At 38.0% G+C, this 21,098-nt stretch overlaps 1 protein-coding gene across 1 annotated transcript in view; it reads left to right on the forward strand.

Moving 5' to 3' along the window:
* Positions 1-358: 358 nt before the first annotated feature.
* Positions 359-21,098, forward strand: part of MMP16 (matrix metallopeptidase 16) — a 176,474-nt gene continuing 155,734 nt past the window's right edge. Inside the window, exon 1 of the mRNA XM_036402619.2 lies at positions 359-744. Within this exon, the coding sequence (XP_036258512.1) occupies positions 613-744 (132 nt within the window). The 5' untranslated portion in view covers positions 359-612. The remainder of the gene's footprint in view (positions 745-21,098) is intronic.

The raw sequence follows: 21,098 nt of genomic DNA on the forward strand, positions 1-21,098 counted from the left end.
GCCGGGGCCGCCTGGTGGGGCCGTCGCCTCTAGGCCGCCTACGGGGCGGGGCCATGAAGGTTTCGGCTGAACATTCTGGAGTGGAGGGGAGCGGCGGGGGGCGAGGCGAGCCAGGCCAGGGCAGGGCAGCGAGCCGAGCCGAGCCGAGCCGAGCCGGGCCGGGCCACGCCGGGCCACGGCAAAGAGCCGAGCCGAGCCGAGCAGGCCCGCCTTCCCCGGGAGGAGGCGGAGGCTGAAGGGGAGGAGGCAGGAGAGAAGGAGGAGAGGTGGAGGAGGCGGAGGAGGCGGGAGCGGAGGGAGGACACGGGGAGGCGGCTGCTGCTGCTGGGCAGAGAGAGGAGTCGTGCAGGAGCAGCGACTGTACTCGGACGCCACATTCCCTCTGTACGGGGCTGGTGGTGAGGATGAGCGAGAGCTGACCCTGCCGCGCCGCCGCCTGTGCTGTGAAGTGTCTGCTCCTCCTCCTCCTTCTCTTCCTCCTCCTCCCCGGCTGTGGGTGAACCTGCGCTACGGGCTCTTCACCGACACGGGGGAGGCTGGTTTGTTTTGTGCATTTGTTTAAGGCAAAGAGAGAGAAAGAGAGGTCTTCCACCCGCTGAAGCACATTTCACTATGATCGTACTCGCATCCAGCACTGGAAGCCGGGTGGATTTCGTTTCTCAATCCAGGGTGTTTTTCTTGCAAACCTTCATTTGGATTTTATGTGCTACAGTGTGCAAAGCGGAGCAGTATTTCAATGTGGAGGTAAGATCAGCCGGATGCGTGTGCAAGCGTGTGTGCTTCCCCCTCTCCCTTTCCTCCTTTCCCTTTTTTTTATGTCCCTCAAATCAAATCAAATAGCCAGCCAGCCATGTCTTCCAGCAGCCAGGGCATACGTCTGTGCAGGCTTTCCTTCCAGCAGCCGGTAGCTAGCTCCCCTCCCCGCGCTGCCCCGCCTGATGGATGCGTTTCAGCCGGAGATCCCGTTATCCCGGCAGCGCGATGCCGGGCGCTGGAGCGCAGCCCGCGGGAGACGGGAAACCCTCGCCCGGGCACGGAAGAAACCTGGGGCGCAGAATGTAAATGCAGCTCAGGAAAGGTTCGCTGAATGTCTTGGACTTAATATACCACCGTATTGCTGAGTTTTCTCTGCCTTTTTTGGTTTGGTTTGGGTTGGGTTTTTTTCGAAGAAGAATGAATGAAAGAGCGTTATGGGGACAGGAGGAAGGAAACTTGAGATTTTTGGCACGTTTGTGGTAGAGTATCTGAAAAAAATAAGAGCTTTTTCCCATGCAGACATGAGAAAAATAGTTGCCACTAGAAATAGTGAAACAAATGGCATAAAGGTGCAACTACAGCTCGGAAGTTAGGGGCTGTGGAGGACAAGGAAACAGCATTTTTTTCTGAGAGAAAATGAAGATTAAAATGTGGGTGTACCAAGACGGGGGAACCCCTAAGAGTTTACACTTACAGTGACCACCCATTTCCAGTCACCCTTGTCTACACACCCAGTTTTCCCATTAGGAGTTTTTACATAGTGCTTTCACTTAACTAGTGTTTCTTTACTGACTTTTATCATCTTTGCATATGTTCTTTCCTCCTTTTTCTCTATCCTGTCACTCCATTTGTTCTGCTATGACCCCTTACTCTACTGCAATGTGATATGTCTATTTCCTTCTTTTCCTTGTCAATTCAACTTATTGATTTTTCTTGCTATGTCTCTGTAATTTGTATGTGTTCTTTCAGATTCTTATACGTAATTCTGGTATTCTGTTAGGTCACTCTGTACCTTCACTTTCTTCTGTCCTGCCAACCCCACTCAAAACTTTCTGCTGCGCCCAGACCAGCCTTTTTTGTTTTATAGTCTCTTTAGTCTCCTGGGTTCCCATGATTCTTCCTCCCAGAAAAATGAAGTCTGCGTCCCTGTCTCACACATATGCACACTTGCTTATTTTATATCAGCTCTTGTTCTCACTCAGTGACACACATTCTTGCTCCTTTCTCTGACAAGATTGCTCATGCAGATCCTCCTCTGTTACTAGACTGTTTATCTAAAGTTCTTACCTGTATATCTTCTCCCTCTGTTTCATGCAAGATCACATCAAGTGTATAAAGAACCCACATTTTCTTTCTCTAAGTCTGTTTTCATCCTACCCTTTCTTTCTCTACAGGCAGTTGCCTGTGCAATTGTCTCAGCTTAACTGCACTCATCCTTTGATTCTTTCTTTGACTTCCATCTCTCCAGAAAGTATTGTCTTTTTACTCAATCATTAAAATCTCTCCTGATTATAAAGCCGAGTCTTTTTTCTCTGTCATCTGTGCTCTAGTCACTCATTTGATCCTTATGACAAATGTGCATCTCTGCTTCTGTTGGATTGTAAGGTCTTTGGAGCAGGACTCATGTCTTCTCACATGTTTATCTGGTGTGTACCATGCTCGAGTCTGGAGTACAACTGTGAGACTTCTGCTATATGAATATTAAAACTGCATATTTAAGAGCACACATTGGTGTTTTATCCTTCTGCTCATGTCCTCAGCTGCCTTCTTTACTGATGAGCAGGGGAAGGAGCGTGGAAGAGAGGAAGTTGCTCTCTGTATCCTCCCTATGCTTCACAGGCTGGCCCCCTGCAGAGTATAGGGATGAAATTCCAGCGACAGAACTTTCTCCTCCCACAGCAGTCTGCTTTGCTGGCATCTGGCTCTCCTGGAGAGACGGGCGGCAGATGGAGCTAGTGTGGGAAGAGAAAAAGATTGGTTTAGTCAAGTGGAATATGAACAGGAGGCCAGCTCCAGTCAGGAGGAGGTTTTCTGAGGAAAGAAGGGAAGCACTTTCATTTTTGCCACCTCTTCCATGTGGAAAACAGCAAATTTTGAGGGTAAAGGCAATATCAGGAGCAAGAAACAGTGTTGGATTGAATGAAGTGGCATGTACGTGTGATGAGGGCACATATTTCTCCTTTTTGAAGTATCTTCTGCTCTTCTTTCCAGCCCTGCTGAAAACAAAAGAGTGTTATCATATACCAGTGCTTCCAGTCTTTTCACATTTAAGTCTGAGCCACACATTGCTGGGAGCCAGAAGAGTGTTCCAGGGGATTGCTGTATTATTTGAGAGTTGTCCTAATATGGGGCTTTTTCCTAGGTCTCTGCCTTTGACCACTGCTAGTGACATGGTCCTGGCCTAAATGAACTTCACATTTGCCCCAGAACAGCCATTGCTGTGTTCACATTGTTTGGATAGTGCTGAAAATTCAATTTTCTTTTTGCTGGGAACAGCAAAGGCTAAAAGCATGGGAAATTTGAGGCAAAGGACTTGGCAACAGCAAGTATGTATTGTGCTGTAAAACTCTGCATGTCAGCACAAGTGCATACAGCAGTTGTACTTCAGAGTAAATTGTGAAAATGCAACAAAGATTTTGTATGACAATAAGAATAAATATGCAAAGTAGGCTTCAGGAAAGAAGTAGTGTACATACAGTTGAATGAATTGTCACTGGAAAAAATTGCTTAGGATGGTTCGAAAACAGATTTACTTTTCATTCTTTCTTCTCTTTAAATAAAATACAGATAATACCCATTGAACATTATAAAATATGGAGACTATTTATTTCCTCTTGTTCTGTCTTGTTTAATCCACTTTCCTGATTGATAAGTAAAATCTGTTCAGTCTTGTTGAATTTTTTGGTTTGTTTGTTTCAGTGATGTGAGCCAGGTCAGTTCTTAAGAGATACTACTGTAGCTCAAAGACATTAAATAATAATGTTTCCTTTTAAAAGTAAAACACAATGCCGAAATTTACAAGTTTGTATGAACATTTCTGTTCCTTGTAATTTGGTTGTCTCTCCGTAAAATTTCTTTTAGCCAAAGAACTGAATGGAGGAATTCCTCAAGCTTCCAATGATAGCTGAATTCAGCTGTCTATCCTGAAATGTATTCATGTATACAGTATTTCATGTAATAGCCACAGCAGAATAGGTTGCAGATAATGGAGTAGGGTACATGAGAGGGCACGCTTGCACTTTGTATTGATGAGAGTTTTATGCTAAAGCTCCATGAGAAATGTTTATAACTCATAGGTTAAGAAATCATGATGAAATTTAGGAATCACTTACTCAAATATAAAAGAAGATCTTAACATTAATTTTCAAAGTTCATTGATTATCAGTAGCATTTTTGTGAGACTTTGTTTCTGACAAAAACTAAGGACTACACTCTTAGCTCCCTCTTTTAGAGCTGAACTATGGGTACAAAACAGTAACTTCATCAAGTATATTAATGAAAGACTATGTCATCAATGTTGAGTTTTGCTGCTATTTTCAACTATTTCTGTACACTAGTAGGGGAAGATGTCCATCAATGAATGGAATTGAATGGAATAGCAGTTACAAAAAGAGCATTCCAAATATAAGACTGAATCAAACACATAGAGGCTAATTGTTACTAAAAAGTGATAGAGCAACAAACTACCTTCTTCCTCCTACTAGGCTCCTCACTATAGTAATAAAATTTTGTGTGGCTCAAATATAGCTCCTTTGTGTGTTACTGGGAGTGACTATAGATGGTCTTTCACAAGTGTCTATATATGCATCTAGTGTGTATACATATATATATTTGCTTTCCTAAACCAAACAATATTGCACCGTTTGAGCTGTATTGTTCTGCAAATTTATCTCCTAATGTCATCCATTAGCTTTTGTATGTACTTGAATAATAAGTATGTTTATATTTAGTTAACTATTAAATATCTAGTATAAAAAAATGAAAACAAATGTTACCTTTTTGGTTTGGGAAAAATGGTTATTGACACAAAAATATCTTGATCAGAAGACAAATCAGCATGCATCTAGAATAGGATTGATCTCTGGAACATAAAGCTGCTTACTCTTACTTAGATGAGTATCTGCCTAAGCCCTGTCGAGGAAAGTGTTTTCAGAATTACACCTAGTTTCATTGACTGTATCTGTAATGTGGGAAACACTACAGAGAAAGCATGCCTCATCATCTCTCTCCTCAAGCTGGCAGTTATGCTGTTTTTCTCCTTCAATTGCTAAATGTATAGACTTGAATCCCTAGGGGAGGTCTTAAAATTACTCTTATTTTAGTGTGAGCAGATCTTTAAAACAATACAGTCATTTCCCATTTTTAAAAGTGGAGTAGTTAAATTGCATGTTGTGGAACAAAACACAGTGGAATCCAAGCTTCAGAAAAATAACATCAGTTTCCTCCATGGTAATAAGTTTCTGAGAACCCCATTGTTTTCATTGTTAATAAACTTCACAATTAGCCTCCAGCTCCTGCTAAATGATAAGGCATGACCTTTTATTCCATAAGCTCTTAGTCTTTTAGGCTTAAAATCAGACCAATTTCATTCTTCAGCTGGCATCTGAAAAGGAATAAACATTTGGGAGGGGAATAAATCCTCCAAAGCACCTTTACACACTTTTGAACTAGTGGTCTTGGTTGTGAGGTTTATAGGGACAACACAATTCTTTTATAGTTCATTGAATGCAAGCTGAAAACCATGGATAAGCAATTAATGTGGTTTTGGTATCAATAGTGCCATGTGTCCTAAGAGGAATTTAGAGGATCTTCTGCATTGTCTGAAGTTACAGTCAGTATGCATGATTCTCAATTACTTAAATTCGGAGTCTCACTCTTGTGTAGGATATCAATGAAATGGACTGGACTTTTGTTAGAACAAGGAGTTCAAACTGAATTTGTTAGAAAGATGGAGAGGAGTTACTGAATTAGGTGATGAAGATGATTAATGGGCGAAATATTAGTCAAGGAAAATACAGATATAATGTGGTATATTTCCTATTTGCTTATTTATGAAATACAGATACAAATAAAAGCTCCTATAAAGGTCTCTGGTGAGCAGATATATCTAGATAAGGAAAAGAATTGGAAAAATATGTGTCTGATGGAAGGCAACTGAATGCTTCTCTATCAAAGACGGAGAATATCTACTATATAATGAACTGCCTCTCATTTGATACAAAGAAATACATGTGAAGAAATACTTAGTAGTTAGAGTGCATTTACTACTGTAAAGTGTGAGATTATTTTGTGCTACTGACATTGCAGGGAAGTTCATGGATTCTGTTGCCTGTATTTTTTCAAAGACAGGTTGGAAGTGTGGTGCCTGTTCTTATGGCTTCACTGCTGGCATACTATTTTATACCTTAAGTACAAAACATATTTGTTTATTATTGTAGTTCAACTTGTTTTCCTGTTGTAAATTTTTGTCAGCTTAGTGTTTAGGCATCACAGTTATTAGTGAATCTCAGTTCTACTAAAGAAAAGAAATAAAATGGTTGAAGAGATTTATGTAATCACCTTATGCAGTGCAAGATAAAACTATGAAAACATGTATTCCTAATGTTTTCTGACATGAGAGCTTACTAAAATAAATACAATATTTATTGGCCTACCAGTAAACCTTGAACAAGCACAAGCTTTCCCATTCCATTATTTGGAAGACATAATGTAAAACCCTTCATTGTTTCTTCAAAGTGGATATACTGTGTTCTTTAACTGGTTTAAGATTTATGCTGCTCTTTGTCAGTTTTATTTGAATCCATCTAAAAGGTCAGTGCTTGCTCTAGGCACCTCAGCTCTGCTTATGCACTCAGCAAGATTGTTGCAAGAGTTTATAAAGATAGAATGTGGTATTATATAGATTTTAAAGCATTTCAAACTGCATCTGTTTTTACTATTTTAAAGTCTGTCTCATTCTTTTACTTTATGGAATGATCATTTTATGATATTAAACAATGGAGCATTTTGTGTTGATACTGTTTGAAGATCCTTAGGAAACAATGTAACTTAAAAAAAATATTTTAATTACCCTATTTAAATTGCTTAAATCTCAGCTCTCTATTTCAGATTCCAGTTTAATGTCTAACCTTTTTGCCATCCTCAAAATGCACTGTTGACCATAATCTGAAGGAGCAGGTTGAGTCTGTTTAATTTGTTATCTGTGATATGTCAAATGACAGATTTGGTTTCATTCTGTATGAGGAAGGCCAGGATTAGTGCTGCAAACATGATTTTAGCTGGCACTGAAATGGATTTGAAAAATAATTATGATTAGAGCTTTATCCTTTAAAGAGAGGTCATGCTATTTGGAACCTTTATTTATTGGTTGCTTGGCAACTGTTCATTCATGTTCCTGCTTATCATCATTCATTGTAAGCATCTTTGCTGTACACTAAAAGCAATTAAGTGGCAACACTTTATTTCTGTGATGAATTAAATTTGACATAAATTACAGATGAAGTAAAAAATATTTCTGTAAGTTTACTTATTAACCAAAACTGTTAATACAACGTTTCTTTGCTTATTAACATCTGGTTTATACCAGCTGAGGAGTTCAGCTGTAACAATAATGTTTCTAGCATACCTTTTGAGGTATTACAGCAGATAATTGACTTAGGGGCTTGTTCAGGTATTTTTGCCATTTTTTTAGAAACTCCTGTTAATTTCAAGATCAAGGCTTCAGGATTCTAGGAAACTTATGTCCTGTTGATTTCAGAGCTTAATATTAGGCAATCCAATCTTGAGTACTGAAGCTTGCACCCAGTCATTGGGAAAGGGATTTCATATTCTAGAGTTAAAGCTGCTGTGCTAGGAGATGTGCAGGTGAAGCAATAAGAAGAACATTTAAGTCTCTTGATGCTTCTCTCTGTAGAACAACAGCAGTTTTTACTACACGTTGAAAAAAGCACAAAGCATATTATTCGACAATTGCTTTTTGACAGTGGATGAAAATATTTTGCTCTCTTTATTAATTCATTATGGATCATATCAAGATTGACCCTTGTGTGAAACAGCAGTGTGGACTGAGACTGTCAGGTTATGGAGTATTTGTAGAAGATGTCTTTGTAAAGAATGTTGAAGAAAATTCCTTATGTCTGCATCTTAAAAGACCATCTACACTGTGTAGCCAGGGTGGAAGTAGTTCTATGTCTCTGCTGCTACCACTTGATAGGATTACCTCTATTCTGGTTGGCTCAGTGCTTTGGAAAAGAGATGGAAAAGAGGCCATTTCTATTCACATGTTGATAAGAATGTTAGCAGCAGTAGTCAGCATGGGTTTACTAAGGGTAAATCATGCCTGACCTACCTTATTGCCTTCTATGATGATACAACTGCCTGGGCAGATGAGGGGGAGAGCAGTGGATATTGTCTACCTCGACTTCAACAAGGCTTTCAATGCTGTCTTGCTCAACATCCTCACAGGCAAACTCAGGAAGTGTGGACTGTGTGAGTGGACAGAAAGTCCAGTTTGAGAACTGGCTGAACAGCAGATTCCTGAGGGCTGTAATCAGTGGAACAGGGTTCAGTTAGAGAACTGTCCCTGGTGGTGTCTCCCAAGGTTCAGTACTGGGCCCAGTGTTGTTTAACCTATTAATCAATGACTTGGATGAAGGGGCAGAGGCCTCCTCAGCAAGTTCCCCAACAACATAAAGCTGGGAGGAGTGGCTGATACCCCAGAGTGCAGAGCAGCCCTTAAGAAGGACCCTGAGAGGCTGGGCAGAGAAGAACCATCTGAAATTCAACAAAGGTGAATGCAGGGTCCTGCATCTGGAGAGGAACAACCCCAGGCACCAGTACAGGCTGGCGGTGACCTGCTGGAAAACAGCTCTGTGGAGAAGGATCTGTGAGTCTTGGTGAACAACAAACCATCCATGAGCCAGGAATGTGTCCTTGTGGCCAAGAAAAAGGTATCCTGGGGTGCCAGGTGGAGAATTGCCAGCAGGTTGAGGGAGGTGATTGTGTTGCTCTACTCAGCCCTAATGAGGCCACATCTGGAGAGCTGTGTCCAGTTCTGGCCTCCTCAGTACAAGAATATCTCTCCTACAAAGACATGCTGAGGGATCTGGGCCTTTTCAACCTTGAGAAGAGATGACTGAGAGGGGATCCCATGAATATCTATCAGTATCTGGAGGGAGGGTGTCAAGAGGATGGAGCCAGGCTCTGCTCAGTGGTGCTGAGCAACAGGACAAGAGGCAATGGGCAGAAACTGGAACACAGGAAGTTCCACATGAATATGAGGCAGAACTTATTTACTCCCACTGGAACAGTGTATGGAGTCTCCCTCACTGGAGATATTTAAGAACCATCTGGATGCAATCCAGTGCCATGTGCTCTGGGATGACTCTGCTTGAGCAAGGAGGTTGGACCAGGTGACCCTGTGGTACCTTCTAACCTGACCCATTCTATGATTATGTGAAAAAATGTTCCTCTGTGACTGTCCCTCTTCTTTGAGCTTCTGATTGTATTAACTCACAAGTACTCATCATATCATGACACAGTTAGGGCAAAAAATGTAACTGCTGTAAGACAAAGCTATATCAATTTTTATCAGATTTTCCCACTCATGTGACATATTTGTAATACATGAAGATTGTGTTGTATGTTTTTTTCTCTTTTATGAAACAGTTGAACTGGTTTCAAAGCTGTGTAGATAATTGGAAAAGAAATGCTAACCTCAGAAAATCTAATTTTTAGTATTTTTTTTTCTCATGATATTATAGAGAAGAAGTTTTATTTCATTGGTACTGTTCATTTTTTGCTGGGATGTAATCACAAATTCACTTACAGATGTGAAATAGATGTTGGCAAGGGGATGAGTTAATTTCTTAGAAAATTACCAGCTAAAAGGCAGAAAGGAAATTATCAATGTCTTTGAAACATAGATAGTAAAACAGAAAAACAAGCCTCCCTTTCAATGGGGAGGAAGTTACTTTATTTAAATGTATTGGTGGATATTTACAAAGTGTACAACAGAGGAAATTGCTTTCTTTTTGTATGGCATGTGGATCTGAAGGTGATGATCCTGTCACATTTTTACCTCAGACATTGGTTGTGTGATGCTCTTCTAGGAAATTGCTTTGACCCACTGTCTTTGCAGAGAAATTGACAGATTGTATCTGTCTGTGTTGTGGTTTGTGTTTAATTGCAAGTGAAAGAAATGATCTTTCATGCAATAAAATGCATTATTATTATTTTTTAGAAGCAATAGAAATACATTGTTAACTGTACTGCATGATTCTGGTCTTGGCATGTGAGGCTTTTTTTTTTTTTTTCTCTCATTGCTTCTATGTATTTAGAAAAATGAAACAATAATTAAAAATCCTCAAACCAACCCAGGACAGTGTTCAGTGGTTTTTCTTGTTGCTTATGAATTGCCGAGCTCTGATATTTCTATCCTTCATTACTTGTACATGAAATGCCAGTTTTGTAAACGTCTTTATTATATTTTTCTCTATTGCATGTATTTTCAAATATGTAAGGAAAAAGGTATGATGTAAGTGACTGAGGCATTTTGCTGGAGGGGGCTGAAGATCCAGGTTGTGTGTCCAGTTCCATTATGATGGATCCTGTAGTTTATCCATCTTTGTAACCTAGCTTGCATAAAGGTGCATTGAACTAAATGAAGAGTGTTTCCAGGCTACATATCAAGAGCAATAGAAGAAAAGCAATGTAAAAGAGCCAGAAATATATCTTCATCATTCCTTTATCTTGGGACTGTTTCACTTTTTTTCATAAAGTGTAGTAGAGGAGTATCATAAAATATAAGTAAAGCATTTCCATTTAATAATCTGTATAATTGTTCTAGAAGTGAATGTGTTCAGAAGAAAGTGCCAGAGCAGAAAAGACATCTATAACAGCTTGAACACTGGTTTTGATTTTTTGTGGTTGTTTTTTTAGGGTTTATTAGGTTTTGATTTTTGTTTGTTCGTTGTTTGTATGTTTGTTTTGTTTTTATTTTGGTCTTTTAAAATATGAGTACCAAAACTTGGTAGACAACACTGTCAGGATCAGGTGAAGGATGTCATTAGATAACTGAAGGTAGAGAGCATCACAGTCTCTTTCAGAATGAAAGTTTGAATAAGATAATTTTTGTTACCCAAACATACTCAAAATGATTTTAAATAAATGTAAATGTCTTAAAAAAGAAATCAGTTTTGGATCAGATTGCAAATACCACAGAATGCACAATTAAAAACTGTTCTGTTTTTGAGTGAATGTACTCAAACACGTAAATTGTTCCAGAAACATTCATGTTTCCTTTTCCTCACAATACCTAAGCTTCTCCTTTGGTATTTGAGTATTTATGGATTTTTATGACATACAATAAAAGATGCACTGCTACATACATTTAATGTTTTATATTAGGCGCCACTAACAGGCAGCCATACTGCTCACATACCCCTGGATGTTAGGAAATTATTGGGAAGAGGATAAGGTAAATAAGATTTACTGTGATGATATGTTAAGTATGATAGAAGTGTAAGCTGAATATTTTTCCTCAAGGTTCCTGTACCATCTGTTCTCCTTATGACTGTTTCATAGGGACTTGGAGTATTTTCCTGAACTCTCCTGTTGGTATTGACCAGAAGTGTGATTAAGTTGCTTACGTGTGGGTATTGAGTGCCTCTTAAAGTGCCCTTGGCCAAGATGTGCACAAGGCTGGCAGAAATAACATGGGACCAACAAAAGTTTCCTCTTTAGGCTACCAACAGGAAGCCAGTCTCTGTGTTCTGAGTCAGCTCATATGACTCTATTCACTTCTCTTTAGGTAACTAAAGCCTGTTTTTAGTTTTAAATGATGCTGGAGAGTGATGAGATCTATATCTATAGGGCTCCCCAGGGTAGGCAGTGGCATTCCAATGTCATGATTTGGGGTTGAATCCCTTCCCTCTGCAGTTTTGGATTCATTAAGTTTGTATAGGGACCTTGTGCTGTTTAGGCCCTGTGGTCTGACTTGTTTGGTCCCTAGATACTGTTCCAGAAAATCATGGGCCTCCTAAAAAATCCAGTGATATATCTCCCATCCCCTGGTTAAGGTAGTTCATTTCAGATCATATCAGACACCTATACTCCTGGCAAAACCAATAATAGAATTCTATCTTTATGTCACTACAATTTTTACCCTGTCACTTTGATGCTCTGCACACTATTAAATATATTCATCCCTTAGTTTAAAAAGTTAACACTACCTCACATCTTGGATCTCACATATTCTAAGTATTTAGTTAGGGGTTTAAAGAACACAACATTTCTGTACTGTAACAAGGCAGTTTTGCCTTCAGCTGTAACGAGATCGGGCCTGAGCCCGTTCAAATCCATGTAAAACATGTTACCTAACTCAGAGCAAACACTTATGGCAGGTTTTATAAATTTACTGCTTCTGACTGTTATTTCATGCCTTACCTTAAATGGTTTTAAAGGCTCTCTTTCTGCCCTAAACTTACAAACACCTAAACAGCTTGAGGAGAGAAGACAGAATGTTAAGCATTTTTATAAAAAGTAACTAATAAGAAAATATATTTTATAAGAATAAGCTCACTAAGTGTCTATTGCCTGATAGACAATCCCAAGAAGATAAAAAATGAAAATGACATTTTAATAATTTCTTTGGCTAAGAGCCTTGGCCTTCAAGAATAATTATCTTGTTTTCAAGTACTTTCGTTAAGTAAAGCAAAATGGGGATTAAGTCAACAAAAATTTACTTTTCTGTGTTAATACCAGAATTTAGATCTCATCATAGGCAGGTATGTAATTTCACTGATTTATTTATACTACTTGCTTTAGGTGTTCAAAATGGTAATTTTAACTGTGTCAGATTAAGAGTGTAGCTTACCAGCTTGTATTTATAAATTTGCTTATTTATTTAATTTTTAAATCCAAAACTTGAAATACTTGAGTATGCTACATGATATACTATTTAAATGAGCTTTCTGCTATCATGTAAATAGAGAGAGACTAGATTTGCTGTGGATTTTAAGTCTGCGTTTGTGTAGAAAGAGTGACATATCTGCAATCTTTTTTATCCAAAAGAGCTTCCTTTGTAATATATAGCTCTACTCTTGTTTGGCACTCACAGGCTCATTTAGAGATAAGACAGTATTTTAGATCCTTTGTGAATAATTCTGTCATTTTTCCTGACTGTTGAGAGAATTTAGTTTTTTTCTCAGCAGTCAGATAAATATATAATCATTGTTCTTCATAGGTTAGTTGCTTAGATGCCATTTTCACCAAGATATTCGAGAATTTTTCTATATACAAGATCTTCCTGGGGAGTTGATGTGAATTTAATTTGGACCAAAAGTTTTGGATTCTATAGAAGTATATTCTTTCTCTAACTTTGCTCAAAATAAAAATTCTGTTTCATTAAAAGTTGGGGGATCTTAATGTCTTTGTGAATATTCGCTTCCTTATCTAAATTTTCAGCACCATAGGAAATGATTCTTAAGGTGAAACTAAGCTTTTAAAATGTTGGAACAATACATTCTGTGATGTTTTGTAAAAGTTACGAGTGATAACGGACAGGGGAGCCTAAAGCAATTACTACTTTTCTCATGTCCCGTCTCCAGTAATACAATAGAGAAGTTCATCATTCCTGTTAGCTTTATCCTGATAACTAGAAAAGGAGAAAGGAACTTTTGACTTTAAATGTCCTGCAGTCTGAGGGCTTTTATAGGTTTTTACTTGTTTTCAGAAATAAAATAGCTAAACGTGTGGTTGAAAGTTGTGTTATGGTGTTTGGTGAAGTAAGTAATGAAAAAAAAACCCTTGGTTACTTTTTAAAATTTGGAACAAAATTCATAGAGTTGTTGAAAGAAGTCTAGAGCCTTCAGAGTTATATAGAAATGGAGACTATAATTTTCCTTCATGCTTTCTTTTTTTTCGGAGTTCATATGCTACCTATGTTTCAGTGATAAGAAACTAGAGATAGGAAGAAGAAAGGGAATCCACCCATATAAAATTTATTTTCTTTTTTATAACTGTTATTTGTTTACTTGTGTACTTAGTAGCCTAGTAAAATATCTGGTCTTCATTGGGAAACTTAGACTCTAACTTCGTGGAATTGTTGAGATTGTGCCATTAATTTCATTGCACCCAAGGTTTTACTCCAAGCTATTTGAAAAGCACTGAATTACTAAACATTTTAACTTAGTAAATTAAAATTATGTATATCATAGAATCACAGAATGATTTGGGTTGGAATGGCCTTCTAAGATTATCTAGTTCCATCCCAGCCTGCCATGAGCAGGGACACCTTCCTCTAGACCAGGCTACTCAAATTCATCCAACCTGGCCTTGGAAGGTTTCAGGAATGGGGCATCCACATCTTCTCTCAGCAACCTGTGCCAGTCTCTCTCTAACATTTTTCACCACAGTGAAAAATTTCTTTCTGACATGTAATTTAAACCCGCTCTCTTTCACTTTAAAGTCTTTGTCCTGTCATTACATACTTTTCTCAAAAGCTCCTCTCCAGATTTCTTGTAGGTCCCTTTATGTATCAGAATGCTGCTAGAAGGTCCCTGAAGCCTTCTCTTCTCCAGTTTGGGAATTTATATAAATATAATATAGTTCTAATATGAATGTTTATTAACTATTTAAGATAAATATTGGTGTAAAAATCCATAGGCTTAACCTATATATAAGGGATGAAATTAGTACAAAAAGAAATGGAGATGCACTATCTGTGCATAAGCTGACTCTTGTAGTTAGAAGAAAGTTTCAAATCATTATTCTTGAAGCACTTTTTGAAAAGAACAGTAGTGAGGTCATTCAGAGAAGCAAAAGTTAACTTGAGATGGGATCTAACTATTTCATGTGGGGGCTTACAATGTGTGACCTTAATCATCAGCAAAAATGGACTGGATTTGTTCCTTGTTCTATACTCTGTCTAACAGTAATTTCCTCCTCCAGAGAGGCTGATGGCTCTACTGACAGGCATTGACTGTAAGGTTTATTCTTCTTCATCAGTGTATCTACCTTAAGAACCCTATAGCTATTATATTAGACCAAAAATGTGGGCTATATTGCATCAATACCTTTTTCTGCTTCATTGCTTTTTGTCATTTACACTTTCCAGTCACTGTGTGTGAAAGTGTCTTTCTTTCAACAGCATTTAATTCAATGCTGAAAATTGTAAATAATGCCCACAGAATCAACCATAGTTGTCTGAAAATCATAAGAAAAGGCTTTTAGAATACTTCTGGTTGTCTTCTTTTTGAGCTCTTGGGTTCACTTCTTTTTTTTTTTTTTGTTTTCTTTTTGAAACAAGAATGAGAAATTCACAGTTAAAGAAGAAACAAAAGATTTTCATTTTATACAGTAAGCCAAGTCTTCAAGAAGCTTTCCAACACTTTAACATGAAAGCTGTCCAACACTAGCCACACTGCTTTCTTCATACCTCTTTTCAGTTTTGATTGTCTTCAAAATTGTATTTGCTGCTATTTTTGCTCCTGTTACAACCTGCCACTTCATAAGGTCAAAGTACTTCTAACTGCTGACAAACACTGTTTTTCATTATATGATGACTGTTAACATTACACAATTTGCATAACACCTTTAAACTGTTGAACAGTAGCTGACTGGCTGACCTTGTGCATCACTATGGCAGGAGATGCCTGTTTGATTCTAGGACTTAGATGCTAATTTTTTGTAGCTGCAGGGACTGGGTGGTTCTCCTGAAATTTTGCTTTTATTTTTCTAGATGTTGCAACTTCTCCAGTAGGAACAGGAAAACACAGATTTTACTGCTTTTAAACTCTGTGACTTTGTACTCTTGATTTGCTATTTTGTAGCAACTATGAGAGACAAAAATAGGGTTTTAAGTGAGGTAGGACCAGTGTCTCAGAGATTTAGGATTAGACCTTCCAAAGGATCATATCAAAATACCAATATCAGTAGTCACATGTACTTTTAGTCATAAACTAACATTAATTTTTGAACTAAGGAGTTTAATTTAGATTAGTAATATAAATATGTTTAATTTAGATTAATAGTTAGAGTTTAATTTAGATTAATAATACAAATTATTTTTTTAGATTAATATTTAGATAATATAAATTCTCAGTTCTCTTGTGTAGTCTGGTCCTTTTTATTTTGTTGTTTTATTTTATTTCACTCAATCTCTGATTGAGATACAGGAAATTTTACAAGACAGGACTGCTTAGTAGCTGTCTGCTTAGGTAATATTTTCATGAGAAAAATGCATTGATTGATACATACTCAATGAATATCAGTTAAAGGGGGGATGGCAGAACACTATAGGGAGTTGACTGCCAACAATATAAACTGAAACTTCAAAATTACCATACTGATTGAATTCATGTCATGAATCAGGAGTTGAAAGTTAGGAATTTCCAGGGATTTCCAGGTCTCTGGAAAACCTGCCAGTAGGGATTCTACTTGTTCAAGCATGCAGATGGGGAAATTAACATTATTTTAACCCTATATATTTATAGTAGAGGGTATTTTAAATCAGCCCCATTTCTGTCCTACCTATGAACATTTCTTGGTTAGAAAGGAGGCAGCAAGTAATGAACTTCAAAAAGATAAACAGACTGTAATATGTCAGAAAAGTAGTGGATAATGTGTCTTTCAGTTTTGAAAAAGCAGAAGAGGTAATGCAAAGAGGCATTGCACTTTGATTGTATTAATTAGGTTGGATTCAGCTCTTTAGCTGAAAGGATCTCTCTAAGTATGGGAGCACCCACATGTGGAGCTGAAGGAATTGAACCAGCTGAAGCAGAAACATTGTTACATGTTACAACATGTTACAACATCAGATCATGACTGACCCAGCTGACTCTAGTGAAACATTTCCCTGCAGTTTGTGTGTTTGCACTACCCCATAAATTCCATTAGATTGTAGATAATGGATGATGCAAATGTTACATCATCACCTCACTGTCTGGGCCGTATCTTTGGGTAAAGTCTCACAGGAGATGAAATTTTGCTGGAAAATGTGTTCCCCTTTTGGTGGGAAAACCAAAGGCCCTTTGAGGCACGTGGATAGTTGTATGCTGGTGACACAATTCATATCTGGGATATGATTCAGGAAAAAGAAGAAACTAATTTCTGGAGTCTCCTCTGCTGAAGATGAGGTAAGTCAAGAGAGTTTTCTAAGGCTCATCACTGGATGAGCCAAGACTACTGCTTTCCAAGACTGTCAATGAAGAATGCCACTGAGAATTGATCTATACTCTATTTTTGGGAAATGAGCTGGGATTTTTTACTTGTTTTATGTTCTTGTTTTATGTTGTTTTATGTTCTAGCAGCCGTCTGAACTCCTGTAGTAGCAATGGTGTAGTGATATTAGCCTTTAAGACCACATTCAGAGTAGTGCTTAGAGTCTTCCTCTGCTTATTCCTTTCTATTTCTCTTTATAACCCTCAGCCTGGAAGAGAACAGAGGACTTTAGCCTTGATCTGGTAAAGCATGCTATTGAGAACTGTGTTCAGGAAAGCTAGAACCAGTCAGGATGTTGAAAGGAGAAAGCCCAGAGTGGCTTTTTGTCATTGATAGTGTTTACTTGCTCTGATAGCCTGTGAAATACTGCCTTCAGTATAAACTGTGTAAACAAAATCAAGCTATTGATACCTACTGGGCTTATTACTCCTACACAAGTCAAATGTTTTCTCTTGATCTGACATCTTCCATTCTTGTTTTGAAAGCCACTTCTTAATCTCTGTGAGCAACTCTTCTAATGTCTGACCTTGTAGGTGAAACTACTGTGTGATGCACCGTTAACTGATTTGAAACTGACATAAATTAAATGTTAATTGTGTAAAATTTATCTCTGTCATATCAGCAATACATACAGTATTGCTGGTTTCTTTTTGTTTTTTTCTCAATGAATTGAAGTTATTCTTGCTGTTCTATGCTGCATATAATTTTAAAGTTTATACATTAGGCTTTAGAAAGTATTTACAATTTTTGTTCTAAAAGTGAAGTCAGAGTTACTGAATTGCAGTTTTTCAGATCTTCCTATGTTCTTTATGTAAATACAGTTATTACCATATAATTTACAATAAATGGTTCCTTCTCTCTGCTTTTTAACATAATTTCTTTATTCTAAGTAGAAGAAAGGATATTGAAAATACAGTGAGACTAACTACAATGAAATCCTTACAGTGAAATTGTGTCCTGACTGAAAACAGGAATTTTACTCTGACCTCTGTGTGCCCGTGGTTTCACCTGGAGCACTTCTCTTACAAAGCTTTCAGTTCAAGTGTGGGGGGTAATGTCTGAAGCTGCAAATCCCCTGTGACCAGCTACAGTGCTTCATGTTACTTTGCTCTTGGCTCTTTGCTCCCAGGTGTAGTTCTTACTAATCCTTATCAATGATGTAGCTTGAATGCTGCAGACTATGGGGTAGCTGTAATTCAGGGGAGTATTTCTTGCAGGATGATAATGTGGATGATAATTTTCCAGAAATGTTTCAAGTGTACTTGGCAAAGTTATCTTCAGGTTATTAAGACTTTTATTTTTATTTTATTTTATTTAGAAAATGTTAAAATGCAAGAAAATATCAAGTGAGGCAACATAACTGTTTGAGATGGAGAAACCTGATTAGGAATACTTTCAATAAAGTGTCTAGAAATTTTCAAGGTAGTGTTTAAATTTAAGCCACTCACAAATGTGGCAAATTGTTATCAATATGTTTAACTTATCTATATCCAGCAGGTAGATATATACCAGATCACTAGAAATACTTTTCACAGAATTCACAGAATGACTAGTTTGGAAGAGACCTTCAAGATCAAGTCCAAACCATGCCCTAACACCTCAACTAAACCATGGCACCGAGTACCACATCCAGTCTTTTTTTAAACATCCAGGGAGGATGACTCCACCACCTCCCTAGGCAGGCCATTCCAGAACTTTATCACTCTTTCCATAAAAAACTTTTTCCTAATATCCAGCCTCTATTTCCGTTGACGTAACTTGTGTGAAATACTGTGTCCTTGTGTTTCATCATGATATAGAGTGAGAACATGGTATAGAATGAGACCATGAGAACATGGTCAACTTGAAATTATTCTCTCTTAAATTTGTTTATTCTGATATGAATAATCACCAGTGGAACAAGGCATAAATGTTGTTACTTGGACCTAACATTTTTGCTTGAACTGCTCCTAGGACAAATTATTTGCAGTTTCTTTCCATGTGGATGAGGAGAGTATGAGATAGATTGCACTACTGCCACTTCATTGGCATTAGCAGCTACTGCTTCTTTCTTTAGCCAAGGACAAAATTAAGTGTTTCTTTTAAAATATATGAGATACTTATATCACTATAGTGATGTATAGTCTGTGATGCTGTTTGTGATATGCAAGGGGTATCTGTGCTACAGTATATAGTAAAACACAGATATCCTGATAATTATTGATTCTACCTGCTGTGCCTGATACTTGATTGGGCTCCCAATAGCAGTCATACACTTCTATACCTGACTCCAAAATCCTCATATCCAAAGACAGAAAAGTAATATGTGCATAAGTAGATCCAAACCTATATCACTTTACTCCTTTTGGACAGAGACCTAGGGGAGATCCCTTCCTAACATTAAAATCTGTTTTTCTGTACTTCATTCTGCTAGTCAGCCTAGCATTTTGTTAAGCAATCGTCTTGGCTTACCTTGAGGAAGCAGCTGAGTCCTAAACATCTCACTTTTCCCACAGTAGGATGGGGCAGAGAATTGGAATGGTGAAAGTGAGAAAAAGTTTGGGAAAGTGAGCTGTGGGTTTGGGTAAAGGCAGTTGTAGAGGTAAAGCAAAAGCTGTGCAAATGAGAAGAGCTAAGAGGGTATTCCCCACTTCCGATGGTTTAGCCAAGCCCAGTAATGCTAGGCTCCATCTTGCATAACAGTGACTTGGGAACTTGCCACAACCCTGGGTGTCCCCCCATACCTTCTTCTTCTCCCAGCTTTATATGCTGAATATAACACTAAATGGCATGGAATATCTCTTTGGTCAGTTGAGGTCAGATGTCCTGTCTGCATCCTGTATTTTTTGCATATAAATGTGCCATTGTTCAAAATGCTTGACAAACATCATCAAAGAAATTCTTGTAACAATAATAATGCTGAGTAAAAGTATTATCTCTTCACTTTCTGTAGCATTTTACAGGACGTTTATTGAAACCTTGTATATGTGTGTGTGTGTGTGTGTGTGTGTGTGTGTGTATATTTATCTGTTGGAAAATGTTAGTCATTGTTCTAGACACTCTTTCAATCACTCTGTCACAGTCCCCATAGTTCTTTCTGAGACTCCAGTCTGTACCACTTTTACATTCTAGATGTGATCATTCTGTTTAAATATCCCATTTGGCAAATGCCCACCATCCCCAGTGATTTCTATGGATCTATCACATGCCATAGAAGTTACTATGTTGTTACTATGGTAAAGTTGTTGTCATGGTGGTAAATCATGTTATGGATCCAAAAGTTCTTGCTTCAGGAGGCTTTCTCAGATATAGCAGCTCAGATGTAAGTGAGGCATTTGGTAAAGTGATCTTTATGTCAAAAGCAAGCCACAATACACCATGCTTGATACCAATACATTTTACCATTCTAGCCTTGGGAAACTTCAGCAGACCTTTGACAAGAGTATGCCCTCATTGTCAAATGGGATTTTTCTTATATGCTTTTATTAGTCTGTCATAGGTATATACATGAGGAAACTGATGTCATTTTAGCTGCCTGATTATTGCTACAAGAGACAGACCCAGACATCATGATTTATATCTTTGGAAGAACAGTGTCAGACCACAGTGTCACACATTCTCCTCTTAATGAGCTTTAAAATCCTGTGTACACTAGTGCATAAGCCACACTGTCTGTGAGGGTTACACAGGATAAAAAGAAATGGGAGATCAAATGACTAACATCAGAGTGCTTAAGAAATGCTAAAGGAACTTGGAGATAGAAAGAGACCCAAGCAACCATAAAGAAAGGAGAAAATTGCCTCCCTCTGTTTAAAGATGTGGCTTCCTCTGACAGAGGAAGCTTGTACATTCTACCCCATCTTTCCTTTCTCCTGAAAGGATAAAGAAGAAAGAAGTAATTGCTTTGGGACAAGGTGAACATTAATACACCTCATGTAAATAACTATTTCTTTGCCCTCTTCGGTGTTAAAAGAATCCTGAGTTCTTGTAAATGACATTCGGGTCTGCTGTAGGACTCCTGTCCCGAGAAGATTGGAAGAGCAGACCAGTAGCTGAAAACTAAGTTTGAAGAACCCATTTCCTATGTCTTCTGTGTCCCACATGATCATGATAACATAAGAGGAAGCTGTATATCATGAAAT

The sequence above is a fragment of the Molothrus ater genome, chromosome 1, assembly GCF_012460135.2.
Source record: "Molothrus ater isolate BHLD 08-10-18 breed brown headed cowbird chromosome 1, BPBGC_Mater_1.1, whole genome shotgun sequence".
Lineage (NCBI taxonomy): Eukaryota > Metazoa > Chordata > Aves > Passeriformes > Icteridae > Molothrus > Molothrus ater.